Genomic DNA, 19,623 nt, shown 5'->3' on the forward strand with positions numbered 1-19,623 from the left:
GGACTCCCCAGGCTTGGGCTGGAGCTCCCCTGTTGTGCACCTCTAGTGTATGGAGGGTCATTACCATTAGCGGATTTGTTATAAATCATAGATCAAAGGGCTGTCTTGATAATTGCACATTTTGGGGTCAGACGGTCAGTTCTGATCATCCTTTTACCTTGAAGTGCGGCAAAAGAAGGTTCACCTGTGATTGCCTTTGCTTGTGGTTTCTGTCATGTCTGTGACCTGGAGGTTTCTTTGCTGTAAGCTGAGTTTGATTTTAACTAAAACTAGATGCTAGCTCCACGTGTCCACGTTAGTGCTCAGCACCAGGCTGAACACAGACCACCGAGGACACCTGGGAAGCTTTGTGGAGCTCTTGCTCGCAGAGGGAGCACCTGGCCACCCATCTGAATGTTGAGTATTAGTGACACCTACTTCCTTTAAGGTGACATATGAACAGGCTTTCTTTTCCTGCACCCAAGGGGCTCACCTTGTCTCCCTCCCCCTGGGATGTGGACCCCCACCAGGGAGAGTTGACCTTGATCCCTGTGGGAATCCTGAGCTTTAAAAAAGGCAGACCCTCCTCCCCTCATCCTAATTTCTCCCTTGGGGGGCCTGGGAATTGCCACTCTAATAAAGACCGACTAGCGGACCTCCAGTGGAGCCGTGTTTGGGGACCGTTAAAGAAAAAAATATTCTATTAAATAGAAAATCATTTGTGACACTTGTTAAAAACATCAAGGCAGACTTTATTCAAGGGCGGGTACTACAGTGGGGTTTTGTAGTAGGGGAGAGCCATCAGTCTTAACTCTGGATACAGCCAGGAGGAGGGACTTGATAGCTAAGGAGCAGGGTGGGGTCAGTGGATGGAAAGTTGCTAAGAGGAAACACGAGGAGTAAGGAGGGTGGAGGGAGGAGGGCTCTGGCTAAACTCAGCACTAGGATTCTTGTTGAAGGCAATGTCAGTGGTCAGACATCACCTGGAAGATGGTGAAAGATGAGGAGCCCGCCCAAATGTGAAGGCAGTCAGGATTGGGGCTGGGGTGTCCTGGCTAAAATGGCTTGGTAGGATGCTTGCTAAAACTGGACAATGCAGAAGGGGGCAGGGACGCTCCAAAGGCAGGGCCTAGATGACCGTTCAGAGGAGCCGCAGCCGAGTTTGGTCCTGGAGAGACTGTCAGGCCGCCGGAACCCAGGCGAGTCCCGGTCTGGCGGGGACGCCCACGGAGCAAGCTGCCTGCAGGGGGCGCGCCGGCTCTCCGCGCGGGCAGCGGCCGGGGCCGGAAGTGCCAAGGCCGCGCGGGGCGGGGCGGGAAGCCCCGGCGGGCGGGACTGAGCTCCGCCCTGCCCCCTTGCCCCGAGTACCCTGGCAGCGAGCGAGCGAGCGTGCGGGCGGCCTCCTTCCCGCGGTCAGCCAGGCGCCGCGTGCAGGTCCACGTGCCTCCCCTCCACTCTCGCCCCCGCAGGTTGGCACTCGTCCCGTCGCGTCCGGGGCGGCCGGGGCAGTGCAGGGTCCCTGAGGCAGCGGCGGGCGGTGGCTTTGTGGGGGGGTGGGGTGCCGGGCGCATCCCGAGCGTGCGGGGCTGGGTTTCCCCAGGTAGCGCGGGCTCCTTCTGGCTTCCCGGCCCTCCCCGCCGTGCCTCTGCGCTCCTTGGAACCTCGGCCCGGTGGCAGGGTGGCGTCGGTTAGGCGCAGGGTTTGGCGTGCAGGACCCGGCTGCGAGCCCTGGCTGGCCATTTCAGACTTCTTTGAAACCTTGTGCACATGCAGTCAGTTCCTCGTTTGTAAAATGGGCTTGATAATACCCGCCTTGGGGTCGAATGGATGTCGGGATGTCTGGCGGTTAGCAGTGCTCCTTAGTTGTGGGAATGACTATTACCGTTGCCTGAATTCTGACAGCAGCGAGGTGCGTTGGCCAAGGTCTGTCCTCTGGCCAGACAGGTTAGGATGACGTTCTGCTCATTTTTAAGTTGTAATCAGCCTTCTAGATGAACAATAAATGATTATGATTCAGAGAGGGATCCCTTATTTGTGGCTGACCCTTTTTTGAGGCAAACTCTATTCCAGTAAGGTCCTCCCTAGGCGGAGCCCTGAGCTGCTTTCAGGGTTGGCCGGCAAGTGGAAGGGTTCGACTTGTACCCTTTGAGCCCCAGGGTGGGGACTGAGCTTTAGGGGGAGGGGAGAAGAGAGACCGTTAGATGAGAGGCTGCCCTTGGGTCTTCGGGATTCTCCCATTCGGGAGCCAGCTAAAATCTGGCCAGTCAGAAGTATCTTCGGATTAAGGGAGGGGGTGTTGGTTGGTTGATTCAACCTTCCCACAGATCAAAATGGACTTGGGGTTCTCTGTAACCACACCAAGGTAGAGGAAATGAAAAGTCTGGATTTGGGGAGATGAGGGAGAGATAGGTTAAGGGTAGGAGAGGCAGGGCACCCTGGGGACAGCAAGCATCTTGGACGGTAGGAAGAAGGAGAGTGGCCCATCTTAGTCTCCTGGGCCCTGCTCTTTGCCCTGCTAACCTGTGGCCTGTCCTGACCAGTAATTACAGCGGATGACTGGAAGTATTCTAACTTCTTAGAATTCACTGGACTTTGTTCTTTGTAGGAATTGCAGGGTGACGCCCATGCAGTGTGACACACAGACCTGTAATTCCTGGTGTGATGAGAGTGGAGTTTTGCGTCCTGAATTCGAAACACAAGTCATTAAGCCTGGGCCCTGACTCATCTTCAGGAGAGAAAAGAGAGATGGGAGATAAAAGGAGGGTCCTTCCCACATGGATGACAGCCCAGGAGGCCGAGAAGAGAAAGGTGGCAGTGAAGACCCCCAAGGGGAGGAGACCGGCAGCTCAAGGGGGCGCCGCAGCGAGGTGGGACAACTTCCGGCTGGGGTTCCCGAGAAATCAGGAGAAGGGAGGGCTTGGGGACATCACAGTTGCTGGGGCTGAGCCTTTGGTGCTGGTGGAGCAGGGAGGTGCGTGGGTGTTTCAGCCTGGCAGAAACCTCTTCAGCTCGCAGGTGCCCGGTCTGGGGTGGGTGAAGTGAGCCCCCCCCACAGGCCCCGGCTCTGCGGGTGCCTCTCCCCGGCCAGGCCCTCCAGGCTCAGCTCCCAGGCAGTGCTCCCCTCTGGTGTGTACACGGTAGCCAAGTGCTCAGAGATGCCAGTTGTCCAAAATGCCACTTTCTTCATTTGCACCAAAAATTGTGACCCTCCAGTGGTCAAGCTGAGTGGACCAGGGTCCAGTCTCCCGTGGGCGGATCTTCAAGGACAGACAGAGGAGCAGTCACTGGGCTGGTGTGCAGTCAGACGCTGTGGGGGCAGCTAGTTGAATGGTGGTAATTTGGGGGAGCCTTCAGGCTCCCGGGGAGGAGAGGTCCCTGCAATCTCCTAGATGGGGCACTACATCCCCCCCTCTTTGGCTTTTCCTTTTCTGGGTTGTCCTAACTGACTTACCTCCCTTCTGACTTGCGGTCCTATTCTCCTGTGCTCATGGGTGGAGGTGGGGGTCAGTCATGTCTTGGCCTGATGATCGGTTTGGTCAGCTGGTGTCCATTTTGTCGGGGCACTGGCTGTCCGGAACTGGCCATCATGCCCTCCTTTCAGATTGGAAGGCGGCAGCGGGTGGGGAGGCCTAGGGACGGGACTCTTTCATGATCTTCCCTGTCGTGAGACCTGAGACCCATGCATCCCCATCCTAGCATCACGCCTTCCTTTCAGACTTGCCACAGCGAGGACCGTGTACTGCATGAATGAAGCTGAAATGGTAGACGTCGCTCTGGGGATCCTGGTTGAGGTAAAGTCAACTGTGTCTCTTCTTACTCTTGGGACCAGAAACTGGACTGGGCCCTGGTGAGAGGCAATAGAAGAGACGTCCTGCATTCGCAGGCGGCCTTGGGGACCCCTATCATCTGTCATCCCATTTCTCCCACCTGGCCCTTTTCTAGCACTTCTCTCAAGGTCGCGCTCCCCGTGGCCTCTCCCGATGTGAGGTGGGACTTAATGTTTGGGGCTGGACACCTGGGGAGGGAGCAGCCGTGGGAGGGAGAGCCACTGTCTCTGGGCTGACTGTGCTGGTGTGTGGAGGGGACGGGAAGTCTCGAACTGCTTATGTTCTCTGCAGGGTCTCAGTTGGGTGAGGTGACTTCGTACCGTTGTACTTCTCCTTAGCCCACGGCCACCCACATCTCCTGGCTTCTGAGGCAAATAGTAATTGTAGCACCTTAGTATTGTTGACAGGGTACTTTTGTATGTTATTGTCTCATTTAATCCTTGCCGTCACCTGGTGACCATTATTTCAGATATTATCCCCATTTTACAGATAACGAAATTGAGACCCAGGGATTTCCCCTTAGTTACACAGCCAATAAATGACAGAGCTCATGCCCACACTCAAGTTTTGTATCCCCTGCTCTTTCCATTCTGTCACCCCTGCCTTTCCAGATGTTTTTCCTGTTTTTCTTTTCCACTCTGGTATTCCTTAGGCCCCTGCCCACGTCTCCCACATTGGTCTGGACTTGTACAGGAGCTGTGAGGGCCGGGAGGAGAGGCTCTGATGGGGGAGCAGTGCCTGACCTGGTCACACGCTGGCTTCACAGTGGCTTCTGCCTCGCCGATGGATAAACCCGCACGTTCACTCGGGAAATAACATAATGTCTGTTTTGCCTGTCTTATCTCCTACTCCCGCAGGCCCGGAAACAGGAAGAGCCCCTGGAGTCTCCAACTCTGGTGGGCGCTGATAAGCCAGAGCTGTCCCCAATCCGCTCAGCGTCGTCACCAGGATCTCCTGGGAGTAGAAGTGAGGATGAGGACATTGGGAAAGACGCCCTTCCTCCAGGCCTCAGCCCTCCTCAGGGGCCCCCAGGGTCTGAGTCTGCGTGCAGCGGGAGCCCTGAGGAGGATGAGGACATGTTAAAATACGTCAGAGAAATATTTTTCAGCTAAGGGACAGACTCCCCAGGACTTTTACACAGGACGCTAGAGGAAGCTGGCTTCCCCTCCGGGCCCCGGACCTGCCCAAGGATGCCGACCCCGCCCAGTCCTCCCCTCCCTGGGCTGGCAGATGCACCACGGAGGGAAGCCCAGGAGGCTCTGGGCCTTGGGACCTGTCACGCCGAGTATGTGGAAATGAAGAGCCAAAATGAGCTTCTGTTAGAATTTCTCTCTGCACTGAGCCTCCTCTGCTCGGAAGGTCTGGCTTTATTCACTTCCCTGGTTCAGGGAAAGGTGGACATGGGGGTCACACTTATTGGAACCAAAGAGTCAACTTAATAACTTTGAAAGAAGAAAGAGTACGGCTGCTAAGTTCACAGGAAGCCTGACCGTTTCGTCAGTGTGATCTCTCCCTGCAGAGGAAGCTTGTTCTAAACCGAGTTCCCCTCACCTGTGCAGCCCGGGAGGCAGGTGACCCGCCCGCAGTGCCCTGCTCTGCCTGGCTCTGGACTGGAAGGCCTCTGCCCCCCGTGCCGCCTCCTTCCTTCTACTCGGCGGCTCAGCCTCGGCCCCCGGGCAGTTGTGAAGCGAGTGGCCCGGGAGTCCAGGGAGACAGCGGACCAGATCCCGCCAGAGTCTGCATTTCTGTCTCTGTTCAGGGTGGCTCCGGACAGGCATGGAATGGGGCTGTCGTTCGCTGTCCGGGTTTTCTGATATGCAGATGCGGAGAAATACAGTCCCCCAAGGCGAAGGTTGTGCTTTTATCCTTTGCAGTTCCCGGTGGAGGAGTGAAGAGGGAGGTGCAGCCTCTGTACGTCAGGCGGCTCCGTGCGCCGTCCTCTCCTGCCCTGGGATCTGGCGCATTCTGTTCCCGACTCCCAGGGCACGTGCGAGGAATGATTTGCCCGCTGCCGCCCCTGCGGCGTCCGGCCTCAGGTCCAGGAGCCTTTCCAGGAGAGCCCTCAAAGCCTCCGAGGCTTCTGTTTGTGCCCACGGGTTCTGTCTGTGCTGAATCCCTTGAGGGGTCCCTCTTGGGCCTTCGGGAGTGGTATTGGGAGAGGGGCTCTGCACGTCACACCCACCCCGGGAGGGAGAGCTTGCTAACCAGGGCCCCAAGGGACACTGAGGCACACTCTCTCTCTCATAATGTTCCCCATTTGTTGACATAAACCTTTCCTGGGTTCTAGTTTGATATATGGCCAATTATCCTGGCAATCAGGCCTCGTGAGGGCAATCCTCTCCCTGTCCTCCTGAGGACAAAGTAAGAAAGGCTTGCTCAGATCAGTGCGTTAGAGCAGGAGTTCTCTGGACAAGGAGCTACATGGTCTGGGGTGTCCTTGGAAACCTCAGAAGTCCCACAGGAAGGACAACCCTGCACAAAGGTTGTCCCACCATTGCTGCCTCCTGGCCTTCTGGACACTGGGCACCCCCCTTTCTCTGGGGTGGGGCCCATCTGCTAGGGCTTGAAATCAGCATTCCCTATGAAACAGGCTGAGAAGACATACTAGCACCTCAATTTTCTGGCACTTTCTCTGAGCATGGTTCAAACTGAACTCTTGGAATCATGTAAGCCTTTAGATAGAACTAGAAGCTGTCCAGCTTGCTCTTGTCCTCCGCCCTCTGAGGGAACATGACCGTGGCCATAAGCAAGAGGACAAGTAAGGCCAGGGCAGTGCCCAGAGCTAAAAACCCAGGCCCCAGGAGGGAGAGCCTGAGCCACTTCCAGGTGTAGGTGAGGAAGAGGCCCAGGCCACTGGCCAGCAGCAGAGAGGACATGGCCAGGAAGCCCACCGCCAGCTGCCACTCTCCCTCGCTGCTGTTACACCGGGCCAGGAAGAGAGGCAGGGGGACAAAGAGCGTGAGGACCAGGGCCCCGTACACACCCAGCCTGGCCAGGGCCAGGCCTACCCGCGGCACGCCCAGGGCCTCCAGCTCAGGGAACTGGTGGCACCGCAGTGAGCCAGTGCCCTCATCCCACAGGCAGAAGTTGTAGAAGCCGATCCTGAGGTTGGGCAAGTCTGCGAGGTTGCCGGCCTTCCAGAGCAGAGCGTAGAACAGCAAGGAGATGACCGCCGCCGCGACGGCCATGAGGCCCAGGAACAGCAGCTGCTCACTCCGCCTTGGCCCAGGGACGGTCATTTTCTCCTGCCCTTCGCGCGGCCGCCTTCCTGTGACCTGAGGAAAGTCATATCTGTCAGTGCCCAGTCTCCTTCCCAGCGTCCTCACAAGCTCACGTTCTCCCTTCTGGAATTCCGTAAACACCTATGGCAACCTTCCTTCCAACCCCAGCGGGAACAAGAAGTTGGAGGGAGCCTCCAGGTAGGACCCACTTGGTGAGTCCTCAGCGGCCTCCCTGGGCCGAGCTCAGGGTAAGCCCCCCCCCCCACCCGCTGGGCAGCTGGGAGGGCCTGACACGGGCTCACTGAGGCCCTCTGAACAGGGGCTTCGCTGTACTTCTGACACCACAAGCCACTGGAAACATCTGTGAGGGAGTTTCTCAGATCCTGACGAGGGAGGGCTTAGTGGGGGTGAAGGAGAAGCCAATGGGTCCTTGGGGGCCTGAAGGGGGACAGGCACAGGGATCCACGGTTCTCAGGGTGACAGCGGCACCACCGGGAGCTGGAAGAACCACCACCAGTGGGACCCCAACCAGGGCAATCAGAACTTCTGAGGCTGGGGCCAGGCACTGACTGTTCTGGAAGCTCTACAGCGTGCCCTCATGTGAGCTAGGGTTGAGGAGCCCTGCTCTACTGTCCTCTGAGCCCACCAGCCCTGCGCTGGGAGTCAGGACGCGTGAAGACAAGAGGCTACCTGGTAATGCAATCACACGTACTCCCTACTTTCTAAAGTGTCTACCATTTTTTCCTGACAACAGTAATTATAAAAATCTTAGAAAATAATTTTTAAAAAGAAAAAATATAAAAAATAACATTTTATCTCACCACATACATAGAAGCACTGTTAATTTTCTACCAATATTTTGTTTCCTCTGTGCTGGTATATTTTTAAAATAATCATACGGTTGACCATAATGATCTTCTCACTGAATACTGTGAACCTGCTTTCAAAGCTGTTAAATAGTCCTCAAAAACATGACTAATGGCTGCGTATTAACTCCTGTCATAGATTTATCCGTGCCCCTATCAGACAACTTGTTTCCATTTTTCACTGTTACAAGTGACAGGGAAGATGCTTGTAGGATTCTGGTTTTTCCTTAGGCTAGATCTCCAAAAGTACGGTCCCTGAGTCAAAGGCAGCAATATTTTTTAGTGATTTTATTGCCCAACTGACCTGCAGAAAACTTAAATGTAATATACACCTTCCTCATCGTGTTTGAAAAACTTTTTCAAACAGTGTTTACCTCAAAGGAACCCTCCAAATTGGCCTCTACAGCAGTCGTCTGCATATAATACCTTTGTGTTCGCAAACCTTCCACTTCAGAATGGCGGCCCAGAGCTCTGGAACTCAGTGCTGCTGGCCTTAGAAGACACCAGGTGCTGGGGACAAACCAGAGTGACATCCAGCGCCAGGGACACTGGTGCAGCCGGAGGGTAGCGTCTGGAGGGTCCCTGGGGAGGAGCAGCCCCTCCCTCTTTCCCACAGCTGACTGGAAGGAAGGGGTGTCTGACCGCATCCCTTATTTGTTTTGCAAGAACAGAAAGTGCCCAGAGGGAGAGAAAGGACACGTACTTGGGAACAGGATATGGGGCCGGCCTGAGGGAGGGGGGCTGTCCTCGTGTCCCTGGGCCACTGCGCCAGACACCACAGACTGGGCAGCTTAGAAACAGCAGACTCGGCTCTGGAGGCTGGGACGTCCGAGATGTAGGTACTGGCTGATTTGGTGGCTGGTCAGCCCACCTCCTGGTTCATAGACGGACATCTTTGGCTGTGTCCTCAAAGGACAGAAGGGACAAGAGAGCTCTCTGGGGGCTCTTGATTTTCTTTGGGGGGCCTCTTTCACGAGGGCTCTGCTGTGAACCTAATCACCTCCCAGAGGCCTCACCTGATACCATCACACCGAGCTTAGGCTCCAACGTATGAATCTGGAAGGTCACAATCATTCACTCTAGCAGGTGGCTGCATTCAGAGGACAAACACGGAGAATAAAGATTTATCAGCCACTCCTTTGGCAGAGAACGGGGGACACTGCCTGGGGGTGAAGCTGGGGCCCATTAGAACAGAGACATCAATCTGTGTGGGCAATGAGGTTTTGAGCCTGTGAGGACCTGCACACAGGCCCCTGCTCGGAGCTCGGAGATGGGAGAGCGACGGGCTATCCCCGAGGAGGCCCCCTACATCCGTAGTGTGTACTGACCGGAGTCTTGGGAGGCCTGAATTAATGAAAACAGGAGGTCGAGGCCCTGTTTGAATACGGCTGGAGCTTTGTGCTTGCGACAGCAAGACTTACCAGGTATGATAAAGATGTCTTTGGGCCCTGTGTTGTAAGATTAGCATAATGGGGGTTCTAACCAGTCTGGTCTGTGGTGCAGGGGGGTGGGGGGTGTGGGACAGGGGGAGGTAGGGAATCCCCAGCAGGAGGGTGTTTGGTATGGTTTTGGATATTTAACAAATGCTTGTAAAAACCTGTACCTGTGTTTTTAGTGGGTTTAGGTATCAGGGTGTGGAGAGAATTTCCAGGGCTGGAACCGCGATTTGAACAAGTGTGCTGAAGAAAGTGAGGTCGGACTTAACTCCGCTGCCCTGGACCCAGAGGTCGGGAGCAGGGATGGCTTCATATGAGTGCTCCCTCTTGCTGCCCCTGTTTCGGGCTTATTACACATGGGTTAAAAAAGAAATCGCTATTATTAAGCATTTTCGACCGGAAGACAGCCCCACCCCCTCCATGCCACAGGCTTGGCCTCCGGAAGGGATGGGAACGCCAGCCTGGCCTTTGTTTTTGATCTCTCTCTTCCTCAACTGCCCTTTGGTAGGTCCTCAGCCGAGAGAGAAACAAATCAAACTGCAGCTGGGAAGCCCAGAAGTGGGTCTGTGGAGAAGGTGGTCGCCCCCAGCTTCCCTTCTCCCCCCTTGAAAGGCACAGCGTTCAGTCGCAGCTCCTTTGCCTGGAGTTCGGGGTCACGGCCACCTGGTGCCACTCTGAACTTGCACTTCTCTCTGAGGGGGGCCTGCTCCCTGTGCTCTCCACCCTTGCTGTGCTCAGGCACCCCCCCACCCCACTGCTGAAGTCCAACCCTGCTTTCTGCCTCTAAATCCTACTGACACCTGCTCCCTCTAGTTTGCTCTCCGTTTTGTCCCCAGAATGTGGGGTGATACACACTAGGAACTTTTTTTTGAATGAATGAATGAATGAGGAAGGGAAGGAGGAAGGGCCCTGTGGCATCCTTTAGTAATCTCAGGCACGTGTTCTAACAAGCCAGCAAAGCTGCTTGAGGTAAGGGGCAGGCTGTGTTTGGTGTCTCGGCCACACTGCGCAGTGCTGTGTCCTGTGTCCTATGGGACACCTGGACAGGCTTCAGGACCTCGTGGACTAAGGGTGGAAGCTGGTCCTAGCTTCTTTGTCTAAATGTCTCAAAGTGAACGCAGATGGATGTTCGGCTGGAAAAGCCCGTGGCCCTCTCCTCTGTTGTGCCAGCAGCCCACCCTGGCTTTTTTGGCCTTTAACGATCCTAGCAGTCATGTTCTCGCCACCATGAACTTTTTCATTCCCTTTCACAGTAAGCCTTGCTTCCTTCAGAGGGGAACCCGGCAGACTGCTGAGTCACTGCTGTCCTTTTTTAGCTGAACTTTTCCCCCGTTTATAATAAAGCAATAGATGCCAATCGTAGAAAACTAGAAAAATATGCAAATGACTAAAAATCACCTGTAACTTCGGGTTGAAGAAACAACTACTCTTTTTTTTTTTTTAAGATTTTATTTATTTATTTGACAGAGATTACAAGTAGGCAGAGAGGCAGGCAGAGAGAGAGGGGAAAGCAGGCTCCCTGCTGAGCAGAGAGCCCGATGCGGGGCTTGATCCCAGGACCCTGAGATCATGACCTGAGCTGAAGGCAGAGGCTTTAACCCACTGAGCCACCCAGGCGCCCCAAGAAACAACTACTCTTAACAACACATTTCCTTCCATAACACTGTTTTACACAGTTGGGCTTGCGTAAATATGTTTGTATCCTGCTTCGCAAACACCATGATAGCGCGAGGACATCTGTGTAGGTCACGTTGTTCGACATTATTTTGTCAGACTAGAACTAATGCTGAGGTGAATGTGGTTGAACCACCACCTCCTGCCATGGGCACTTGCTTCTCAAGACCACCGAAATGTTCTCTCCTGAGTCGTAGAGTCAAAGGAAACCTTACAAACTGTCCTAGTCCCTTCGTCCCCTTTCACAGAGGAGGGTCGGTAGCTCTGGTCTCCATCTCCGGAGCATGCTTGGTCCCTGTCTGTGATCCGCTAAAGGACCAGCAGCTTCATCACTAGGGGACCCTGCTGCGTACCGACACTGACCCCACACTTACGGCTTCTCTGTTGTCCCTGCTCTACTCATGGCTTTCAGTATTCCATTTTCATCTTATGCCAATGATGGAGATTCCCACAAAACTCCCTTCTCCTCTATTTTGTCTTATATAAAAACAACCAAAAAGATCCACCCTCATCCTATTTTTTTTTTTTTCAATTCGTTCTTCCTGTCCACAGACTCATGACATCCAGTATGCAGGCCAGACCTTCCGCAGAGCTGGGGCTGAGGGCTCTCGCCATCTACACGATTCCCACCTGCGTGCCCCTGTCGCTCATGACACCCCGAGGGGGCCTCACTGAGCGAGCCTCACCGAGCTCCCCTGCATGTCTTTCATGCCCGATGACCGTTTGTCCGGCACCCGCAGGAGGTCTGTTCCACTCATTAGGTGTTCAGTGAGCCCTTGAAGTGTGGCCCACGGTGGGTCATCGGGAACCCACAGACAGCGGCCCCTCCAGGAGCATGTGCCCTGCACTCCGGGACCTCCGACTTCCTCCCCCAGGAACACTAACCTCTGCTCTCCCTGGGGGGCTGTACGTCTTCTGGAACGGGCTACGAGGGGTAACTTTGCTACCAAGGGTGCCGCCTTTCGTGGCAACATGAACAATTACCTGGCCTTCTTCCTGCTCCTTTAGGAACCGGACCTCTCCTATTAGTCTTGCTCCCTCCCCACTTCCCCCCACCGCCCCCCAGCTTCCACCACGGTGGCTTCTGCTGTATTTTCCAAGAACTTGAGGCAAGTCAGGGCTCTGGCACTTGCTAGTCCCTCTGCCTGGAATGCTCTTCTGTTGTCACAGGTCTCCCTCCCTTGCCTCCCTTGGGTCTCTGTGCTCCAGTGTTCCTTTCTCAGGGAGGCCAGACCATCCCCCACTCCTTGCACCTTCACCTTGACTGCCCCCCACCCACAGCAGCCTCTGGTGCTCCCCGGGCCCCTTTCCCACTCTCTCTGCAGCTTTTTACCCTCTCCCATTCTCAACCTTTTCTTGTCGTAGCCCCCACAACCCCCACTCGGATGTAAACTCCATGAGGACCAGGACTTATCTCCCGCTCATTTTCATGTATCTCTAGTTAGCTGGCTGGCTGTTTATCTACCAAAAATCTATCTTTCACTGTTATGTCCCCAACCCCCAGGGCCACCAGGCACAAGGCAGGCACTCAGTGTCTGAGTGACATGTGAATGGCTTAATGGACTTAGGCAACAGCACGCAGAGTTGATCAAACTCCCGGCTGTGTTTACTTTTCCTGCCCACTTCTCTGTCCTGGTTCTCCTCCTTCTGGCCCTTTTATTCTTCCCATTTTCTAAATGTGGGCTCTCTACAAGAATGTCCTCTCTTTCTCAAATAGGTTTCTGAGCCACCAGCTTCCAGAGCTGAACACGGAGAGGAGGACGCACGAGATGTGGGCACAGCTGGGGTCAAGGGCAGTGGCCCCTGCCCCCCACCCCCACCAGGCACAGCCAGAGCCAACGGGACTGCCCGGTAGAACCTGGATGGTATCACTTTGTTGTCTGAACAGAAGCTTGAAAGAGAAAACAGGTGGGTTACTAGGTGGTTATCAGTTACAAATTCACCTCCCGGCCTTCCTGTTCATTAATGATTTAAGAAAGCTGGAAATGTGTCCTATTTCCTTTGGCAGAGATATGAGCAAGCAGAGCTTGCCCTGAGAATTCTCTCTGGTCAGTGGAAGACGTCGAGCAAGCAATCTAATTTGGCTGAGACCTTACTCGTAGTTAGAAACAGACCAGCATCTCGCGGGCTTTTACTCCGTGCGAGCATGGGGAAAGGACTACTTTATTAAGTTCTCACAAGAACCCTGGGGGAGCCGCTCTATGGTTCTTATCTCCGTTTTCCAGAGGAGAACCTGAGGCTCAGTAAAGGTCAGGCACTTCCCCACTTCCCCACAGCAGGTGGATGGTGACATCTGTCAGGCAGGTTGGTCGTCATCACTATGGAACCTGCCTCCACCCAGCCCCGCACGAGCCTGCTGAGGCCTGGGGCGCACCGTTGTCCATATTTGTCCTTCACGTAGAGGAGACAACGTGGGCTAAGGCTTCTGGGCACAGATGTGGCAGCTGTGTGTCCTGGGTTCAAATCCCAGGCTGACCGCTTACCATCTGTATTACTTAACATCCCAGGGCCCGGTGTTCTCATCTGGAAAATGGATCTACTAGAACTTATTTTGTAGATGTTATAGGAATTAAATGAGGTGAATTTATCTTCAGCATGTGGAACATTACCTAGTAAGTACTATTTAAATTATTATTACCAGAGAGAGGAAATGGAAACTCCTAGAAGTTAAGCCCAGAGCACCACAGCCCGGCAGCGGTCAGATGCTAGAGGAGACAGAAGCCAGAGCTCCCCCGGAGGACCTGCAGTCCTGGAAGGGTCTTCAGCAACGTCTGATGCAGATGCTGTGTCACACAGGGACGGGGAGGTGAAGGGCAGACGACGTAGAGCCGGCCCACCCGGGCTCAGGTCTGGGAGCTTGGGCCTGTGGTGTCCCGCACCCCCACCCCCACCCCAGGCTGGGTGAGCCCCGTGAATGGAGAGCGAAGCCAGGGAAGAAAACGTTAGCAGAGTAAAGCCAGCCAGTCTGACGGGGGAGGAGCCCGGCTGGAAGCTTAGCTGTCGGAGGAGGGGGCCTGGCCTGACTAAGGCCCCTCGGGCTGAACACAGGACCAGTGTGTTCACCGCTGGGGTGTGGCTCTGACAAAAATAAAAAGGGAAGAAGTAGGGGAAATGTGTCATATTTCCTTTGGCAGAAACATGAGCCCAGGTTCTTAGTTTACAAAACTGGGCCGCAGTGGCGCCTCCCAAGTGTGTGCAGTGCGGGGCAGCTGCCCGGGGTTGGGGGCGGGGAGGCCCCACAGTGGCTTTTTACGCAGTGTGCGACAGTCAGTGTCCTTCATGCTGCGTGTAGATGAAAGCAGCTTCGCCCGCAGAAACGGGACCACAGCACGAGACTGCGCTTGGGGTCAAAATCATGGGTCTGCAGACCCCCATGTACACAAGCTGCTCGAGTAGGCCGCGTCCGGGGTTGATGGGAGGCTAAGACTGGGGTTCACCGGACCAAAGCAGAGGGTGAAGGCGAGTAGTACTGGAAACTAGGACTGCCGCTGGCTGTTGGGTCTCCTGCCTGGCCCTCGCCTGCAATCCAATCCCGACATGAGAGCCACAGCCCCCCTCCTACTGAGGGGGCCAGGGTTTCCTCTTGTGACGCCACGAATGGCACATTCTGGATGGTTACCTCTGTCACAGGCCCTGTGGAGTCAGTAGCATTCCAGGCAAACCAGGGGCCTGGATTCACTGAGCTCACTTTCTTGTTGGGGATACAAAGGCCAACGGTGGACTTTTAAAAATATAATGAAAGGATTTGGGAAGGAAACAAACAGGGTGAACTAAAGGAGAGACGGCGGCAGGAGGAAGCCGTCTGGATCAGTGGGTCAGGGAGGGCCTGCGTGGGGAGGAGACATCTTGGTTTGAGGCCCGAGGGACCTGAAAGAGCCCTCTGGAGCTGGGCTGGGGAAGAGCCTTCTGGAGAGCAAGGGCAGTAGTTATAAACACCCGGTTGGGAGACGAACAGATTTCCAGGGCTGGGGTGCCTGCAAGCCCCGTGACTGAGGAGAGGGGACAAGACAGGTCTGGACCGGTGAGCTGTCCCCAGTCCCTGAGGGCCTTGTAGGCCAGGGTGACAGGTGTGGATTCTATCCTTCTAACTCAGTGTTCCCTTAACTCATGTCCCTCTTCCCCCAAACCCAAGGAGCTTGGCACCCAGATGGCAGGCAGACCTGGGATTTGGGACAGACGAAGTCCAGGGATTATGTTGCGCCCATCCTGCTGGCTCAGCCTGCGAGAAGCACCCAGGCCTACCTGAGTGTGGTTATGCCCAGGAGGGGGGAGGTCAAAATAACCCACAGCACTAAGGCCTAGACCTTAAGTTTTGCAAGAGGTCTTTAGGGAGTTGGCTGAAAGGACGGTTAAGCTTCCCAAGAACTTCACCTGCGTCTTCTCAGGGCAGGAGAGGGTTTTTCCCTGGGGAGTTTGTAATACATGTGAAAGGGCTTCAAGCCAGGCACAAAATAACTCAGGGAAAGTAAATCACCCCCAAGCTGAGCACCCGATGCTGTGGGGCCTCCCCCCCCCCCAGCCTTCAGGGCCAGATCTGGGAGCCTGAGGAAGCTGGTCTTGGCCTGGTCAGACTCGGGGCTGGCATGGGTGGGCTGCCTGAGCAGAGAGCCGGGGCTGCGGCTCCTTCTGGCCCTCCGCCCGGGGGGAGCACCCCCACCGCCCCGCTGTGGCGGAGCAGACAGAGGGCAGCTCCCCTCACAGAAGCGCTGGGCGGCTGGGGATCCCCTCCCAAAGTCTGTTGAAGTCTAGGCTGGGGCAGACCCGGGGAATCCTTCATATCGCTGGGCCACGACACGGGAGGCCTCAGCGGGGCCCAGCCCAAGTCAGCCGGTCGGGGAGGCACCCGTCAAGGAACCCTAACACGCGCAGAGCACGGCCCCCAGTGCGCTTCCGCCAGCTGGCCGGACCCCGCAAAGCAGGGCCTCCCAGCCGGTCGTGCCCACGGGTTCCCACACTGCTCTTTTCCCTGCCATTCGCTCTGACCCCCAATCCCACCCCAGTGCTCCGGGCTCCGTGAGGCGCTGTACTCCCCCAGTCCACGGCTCGTTGTCCCGCACATCAAGGAAGGGTAAACCCATGACTGAACGGTTTTCATTTTGTCATTTGACAGGGCTGAGAATGCTGAGGTGCTGTCAGCTCTGGGTGCCAAGCTCTGGGGACTCTCAGTTCTAATGAGAACGCGCTGTCCGTGGATTCCAAGATCAAACCTGCAGGTACGTTACACTGACTACATCACTTGGAAATGGACCACTCTGAGGGCTACGGCAGGCTAGAGTCAGCGAAGTAATCCCCGGATCCAGTTCCCAGGTGGATTCCTAGACATAACGGGGGAAATTGGATCCCGACCCCCCAAATGGTAGACCCCTAGGAGTACTGGGATGGACTACTCGAAGGGGGAGTATCTCAGAAAAGCCGCACATAGGAAGTTAATGTGTGATAAAAGTGGCATGACAGGGGCGCCTGGGTGGCTCAGTGGGTTAAAGCCTCTGCCTTCGGCTCAGGTCATGATCTCAGGGTCCTGGGATCGAGCCCCGCATCGGGCTCTCTGCTCAGCGGGGAGCCTGCTTCCCCCTCCCTCTCTGCCTGCCTCTCTGCCTACTTGTGATCTCTCCCTGTCAAATAAATGAATAAAATCTTTAAAAAAAATGTGGCATTACAGTTCCATGGAAGATTTCCCATTAACCAGCACCGGAGCCGTCAAGGAGCCAACTGAAAACAGAACAAAACTGGTATAAGTCCTTGTCTCACGCCACAAACCGAAATGAAGTTCACATGGATCCAAGCGAAGACTTGTAATGAACAGAAGGAAAAAAGAAAAGCTCTAGAAAAGGGTGAAGATTTGATCTACGACTGAGAAAGAACACTTGGAACTTCAAAGCAAATTGAAATCACAAAAAAAATTGTACGGATTTAACCATATAGAAAGATACATTTCTATATAACATCATAAAATGACAAGTCAACGAGCATAGAAAATCCCTGCAATAAATATGAAAGTATTACTATTATGAATATACCAGATGTTCACACAAATAGGTAAGAGGAACAGCCCTTGTACAAAGGGACAAAGGATATGAAGACGTTTCAGGAGAGAAGAACTGCGGATCGGTCAGTGTAGCTTTATACACTCTACCTAAGGTGCGGGAGTTTCCCTCGGCCAAACAATTCTCGTGACATCAGCTGGTGTCCTATTTAACTCAATTCTGACACCATCTACCTGAAGAGTGTCAGGTCCCACTGGCCAAGGGTTCAGTCTCATAAGCCGCCCCACCCCTGCCCCACCCCCCACTTCAGAGGAGACTTCATTACCTGGCCCCATGGATGACATCACGGGGCACTGGGCGTGAGTGACCCACTCCAGCTGGTCTGCCCCCCTACCCCCAACCCCAGATTGTGGGGTGGGGCTAAAAGTTCCCTTCTAATCCCGAGGTTGCTTCTGGGGCAACTAAACCCCATCTATAGAGCCCTGCCAAAAGTCAGCTCATTAACATAAACCCAGATGTGGTTGAAAGGGGTTGTTAACAGATAAAGAAGATACCTTTATCTCTATGGTCACTTACGAAATTCCAAAGGTTTTAGGAACTCTATGCCAAGAAGGAATAAAGACCAAATATATATTCTCCTTATGTAAATCACGGTATCATTAACTAACATGAAAAAAGTCTATACGTTTTGTAATATAAGCAAAGATATGCCAAGTCAAATAACCTAGGAGTTTCCCTATCAAAATCGCAGGTGAAAAGGTTGTCACAGAGCGCATGACAGACGGTGCGGGGATGGTGGGAACGTTGAACAGCTGAGCAGACTTTCTAAGAGGCAATTTGGCAATTTGCACCGAAACCCCTAAAAATCATTCTTTTTGGCCTAGTTGTCCCACTCAGGAGTTTATCCTATGGCAGCAATCAGAAATGCGATCAATGATTTATATACAGGAACGTTCATGGTAGTTAGTATTTGGCAAAAACCGGGAAGGAACCTGAATGCCCACCATTGGAATTAAGACACATCACGGCAATGGAACTCTGCCGACTTTAGAATAAAGTCACGTCTAAAATCACATTCTATGGTACGACTGCAAGAGAGAGAGACTCAGGAAACATTCTAAAAAGTTCGTGTTAGCCGTGGGATCCGTCTCTGGATGGTGGCAATATGGACAATTGTTCTCTTTTTGCATTGAAAGTATTTCCAGAATTATGTGTTGTATTTATGTAAAAGTGAAACTTAAAAAACAAACATAAACAACCTTTATCATTAGGTGAGATAAGGCAGGAGTTGGCTGAAAAGAACACGGGGAAAGGGGAATAGGTACAGAATCCAGTCTAATGAACGGAGTCTCAGGTTAGGGCTTGGGGAGGAAGGCGGTATAGGGAGAAGATACTGAAAACTGTACAGTAGTTGCCAGGAGGTAGGAAGGAAAGAGGGATCGTGTGTGTTTTCTTTCCTAAAGGAGCCTTTGGGTTTACAGGTGAAGAACTGTAACGGAGGTTCTTAAGGGAAGAGCCCACATTAAATTATTGTAAGATAAGCCCCAGCAGCCCTAAGCTCCCGCCGTGAATTTCCATCAAGGCACGAGGAGCACCGCAGTCTAGTAACCGCCGGTCCAAAGATCTCAGACCCCGTACTATTCCGAGTCAAGAACCCTGGTCTTTCTGACTGTGTATTTGAAGGATTGGAAGCGTGTTTTTGTACCTTCGGGGACCAGTTCAGCTCCTGCGAGTCCGGGATCTGCTCAGCGGCCGCTGTGGCCCGCCTCACGCGCCACACACACTCGTTTGTCCAGACCCGGGGCGAGCCCTGGCGCTCACACTTGTCCCCGGGTGCCTCTCACGAGAGGCCCCTGGCGTCGCCCGCCCCTTCCCGGGGTTCGGACGCGCCGCGGCTGGCGCTGGAGGGAGCTGCGGGAAGGGGGCAGAGCGGGCGGGGCGGGTCCCGGGGGGCGCGCGGACGCCCACCGCCCTGCCGGGACCCCCGCTCGCGGCTAGGCTGTGGCGGGCGCGGGCTCACGCCGGGGCGGGCCGAGGGCCAGGTGGGCCGCGTGCGGGGCAGGTACTTACACGCACGGGGGGCCGAGCCCTCGGAGAGCGGAGCGGGGGATCTCCGGCCGGCGTCCCCGCGGCGCGCTCGGGAGAGGGGCCGGAGGCGCGGAGCCGAGCGGGCGGTCGCGGTCACCGTCCCTGTGGCGGCCCCGCTCGCACCCGCGCGGGTGCCCAAGTAAACAGCGCTCGGAGGGTCGGGCCGTTTGTGCTGACTGGTGCCCCGTCAGCTGATTTCACTTTCATTTCTTCACTTGCCGGGGCTCGTGACTTGTCGGAAAAGGGGGACGCGCGCGGCGCTGCGGTTGGGCGGCCCGTCCCCGCGCTGGAGCCCCGCGCTAGCCGACGGCCGGCCACAGCCGGGTGAGTGTCGCCGCGTCGCACACGGACCCGGGACGGCAAACCGCCCGGCATGCGGGCGCCGCGGAAACACGGCCTAGGACTTCATTCAGAGGGGCCCTTCGTCGTCCCCTGCTCTGAGACCCCGGGCCAGTTCCCCCGCCTGTCCCTCGCTTTCCCGAAGTCGGCTCTGCGGCATAACGGGGCTTCCCGGGACCGAGCCCAGGTGTCCTCCGCGTTCCCACGGG

At 55.0% G+C, this 19,623-nt stretch overlaps 2 protein-coding genes across 9 annotated transcripts; one reads left to right on the top strand and one right to left on the bottom strand.

Annotated features, from left to right (window-relative positions):
* The first annotated feature begins 1,358 nt into the window (after positions 1 to 1,358).
* CYREN (cell cycle regulator of NHEJ) lies at positions 1,359 to 5,490 on the top strand. 6 transcript variants are annotated; one of them, XM_032868751.1, is made up of 4 exons: positions 1,359 to 1,448; positions 2,585 to 2,846; positions 3,695 to 3,770; positions 4,664 to 5,490. In XM_032868751.1, the coding sequence occupies exons 2-4, from the start codon at positions 2,641 to 2,643 to the stop codon at positions 4,916 to 4,918; spliced, it is 537 nt and encodes a 178-aa protein (XP_032724642.1). In that variant the 5' UTR covers positions 1,359 to 1,448; positions 2,585 to 2,640; the 3' UTR covers positions 4,919 to 5,490. The 6 variants fall into 6 exon arrangements, with proteins under 6 accessions (XP_032724642.1, XP_032724655.1, XP_032724664.1 ...); XM_032868764.1 differs by lacking the exon at positions 1,359 to 1,448 and adding an exon at positions 1,657 to 1,923; XM_032868773.1 differs by lacking the exon at positions 1,359 to 1,448 and adding an exon at positions 1,657 to 1,888.
* Positions 5,491 to 5,500: 10 nt separating this feature from the next.
* Positions 5,501 to 19,161, bottom strand: TMEM140 (transmembrane protein 140). 3 transcript variants are annotated; one of them, XM_032868729.1, is made up of 2 exons: positions 19,058 to 19,161; positions 5,501 to 7,081 (listed from the first exon to the last, which is right to left on the bottom strand). In XM_032868729.1, the coding sequence occupies exon 2, from the start codon at positions 7,043 to 7,045 to the stop codon at positions 6,491 to 6,493; it is 555 nt and encodes a 184-aa protein (XP_032724620.1). In that variant the 5' UTR covers positions 7,046 to 7,081; positions 19,058 to 19,161; the 3' UTR covers positions 5,501 to 6,490. The 3 variants fall into 3 exon arrangements, with proteins under 3 accessions (XP_032724620.1, XP_032724629.1, XP_032724611.1); XM_032868738.1 differs by lacking the exon at positions 19,058 to 19,161 and adding an exon at positions 8,597 to 8,873; XM_032868720.1 differs by lacking the exon at positions 19,058 to 19,161 and adding an exon at positions 8,320 to 8,873.
* Between the last annotated feature and the right edge of the window lie 462 nt (positions 19,162 to 19,623).

This window comes from Lontra canadensis, unplaced genomic scaffold (assembly GCF_010015895.1).
Source record: "Lontra canadensis isolate GAN:19392208 unplaced genomic scaffold, GSC_riverotter_1.0 scaffold2, whole genome shotgun sequence".
Classification (NCBI taxonomy): domain Eukaryota; kingdom Metazoa; phylum Chordata; class Mammalia; order Carnivora; family Mustelidae; genus Lontra; species Lontra canadensis.

Bases quoted from the DNA above. Each gene is read 5' to 3' on its own strand.
- TMEM140 (XM_032868729.1), bottom strand. From the start codon at position 7,045: ATGACCGTCCCTGGGCCAAGGCGGAGTGAGCAGCTGCTGTTCCTGGGC.
- CYREN (XM_032868751.1), top strand. From the start codon at position 2,641: ATGAGAGTGGAGTTTTGCGTCCTGAATTCGAAACACAAGTCATTAAGC. The intron at 2,847-3,694 runs GTGGGACAACTT...CCTTCCTTTCAG, and splicing joins CAAGGGGGCGCCGCAGCGAG to ACTTGCCACAGCGAGGACCG. The intron at 3,771-4,663 runs GTAAAGTCAACT...CTACTCCCGCAG, and splicing joins CTCTGGGGATCCTGGTTGAG to GCCCGGAAACAGGAAGAGCC.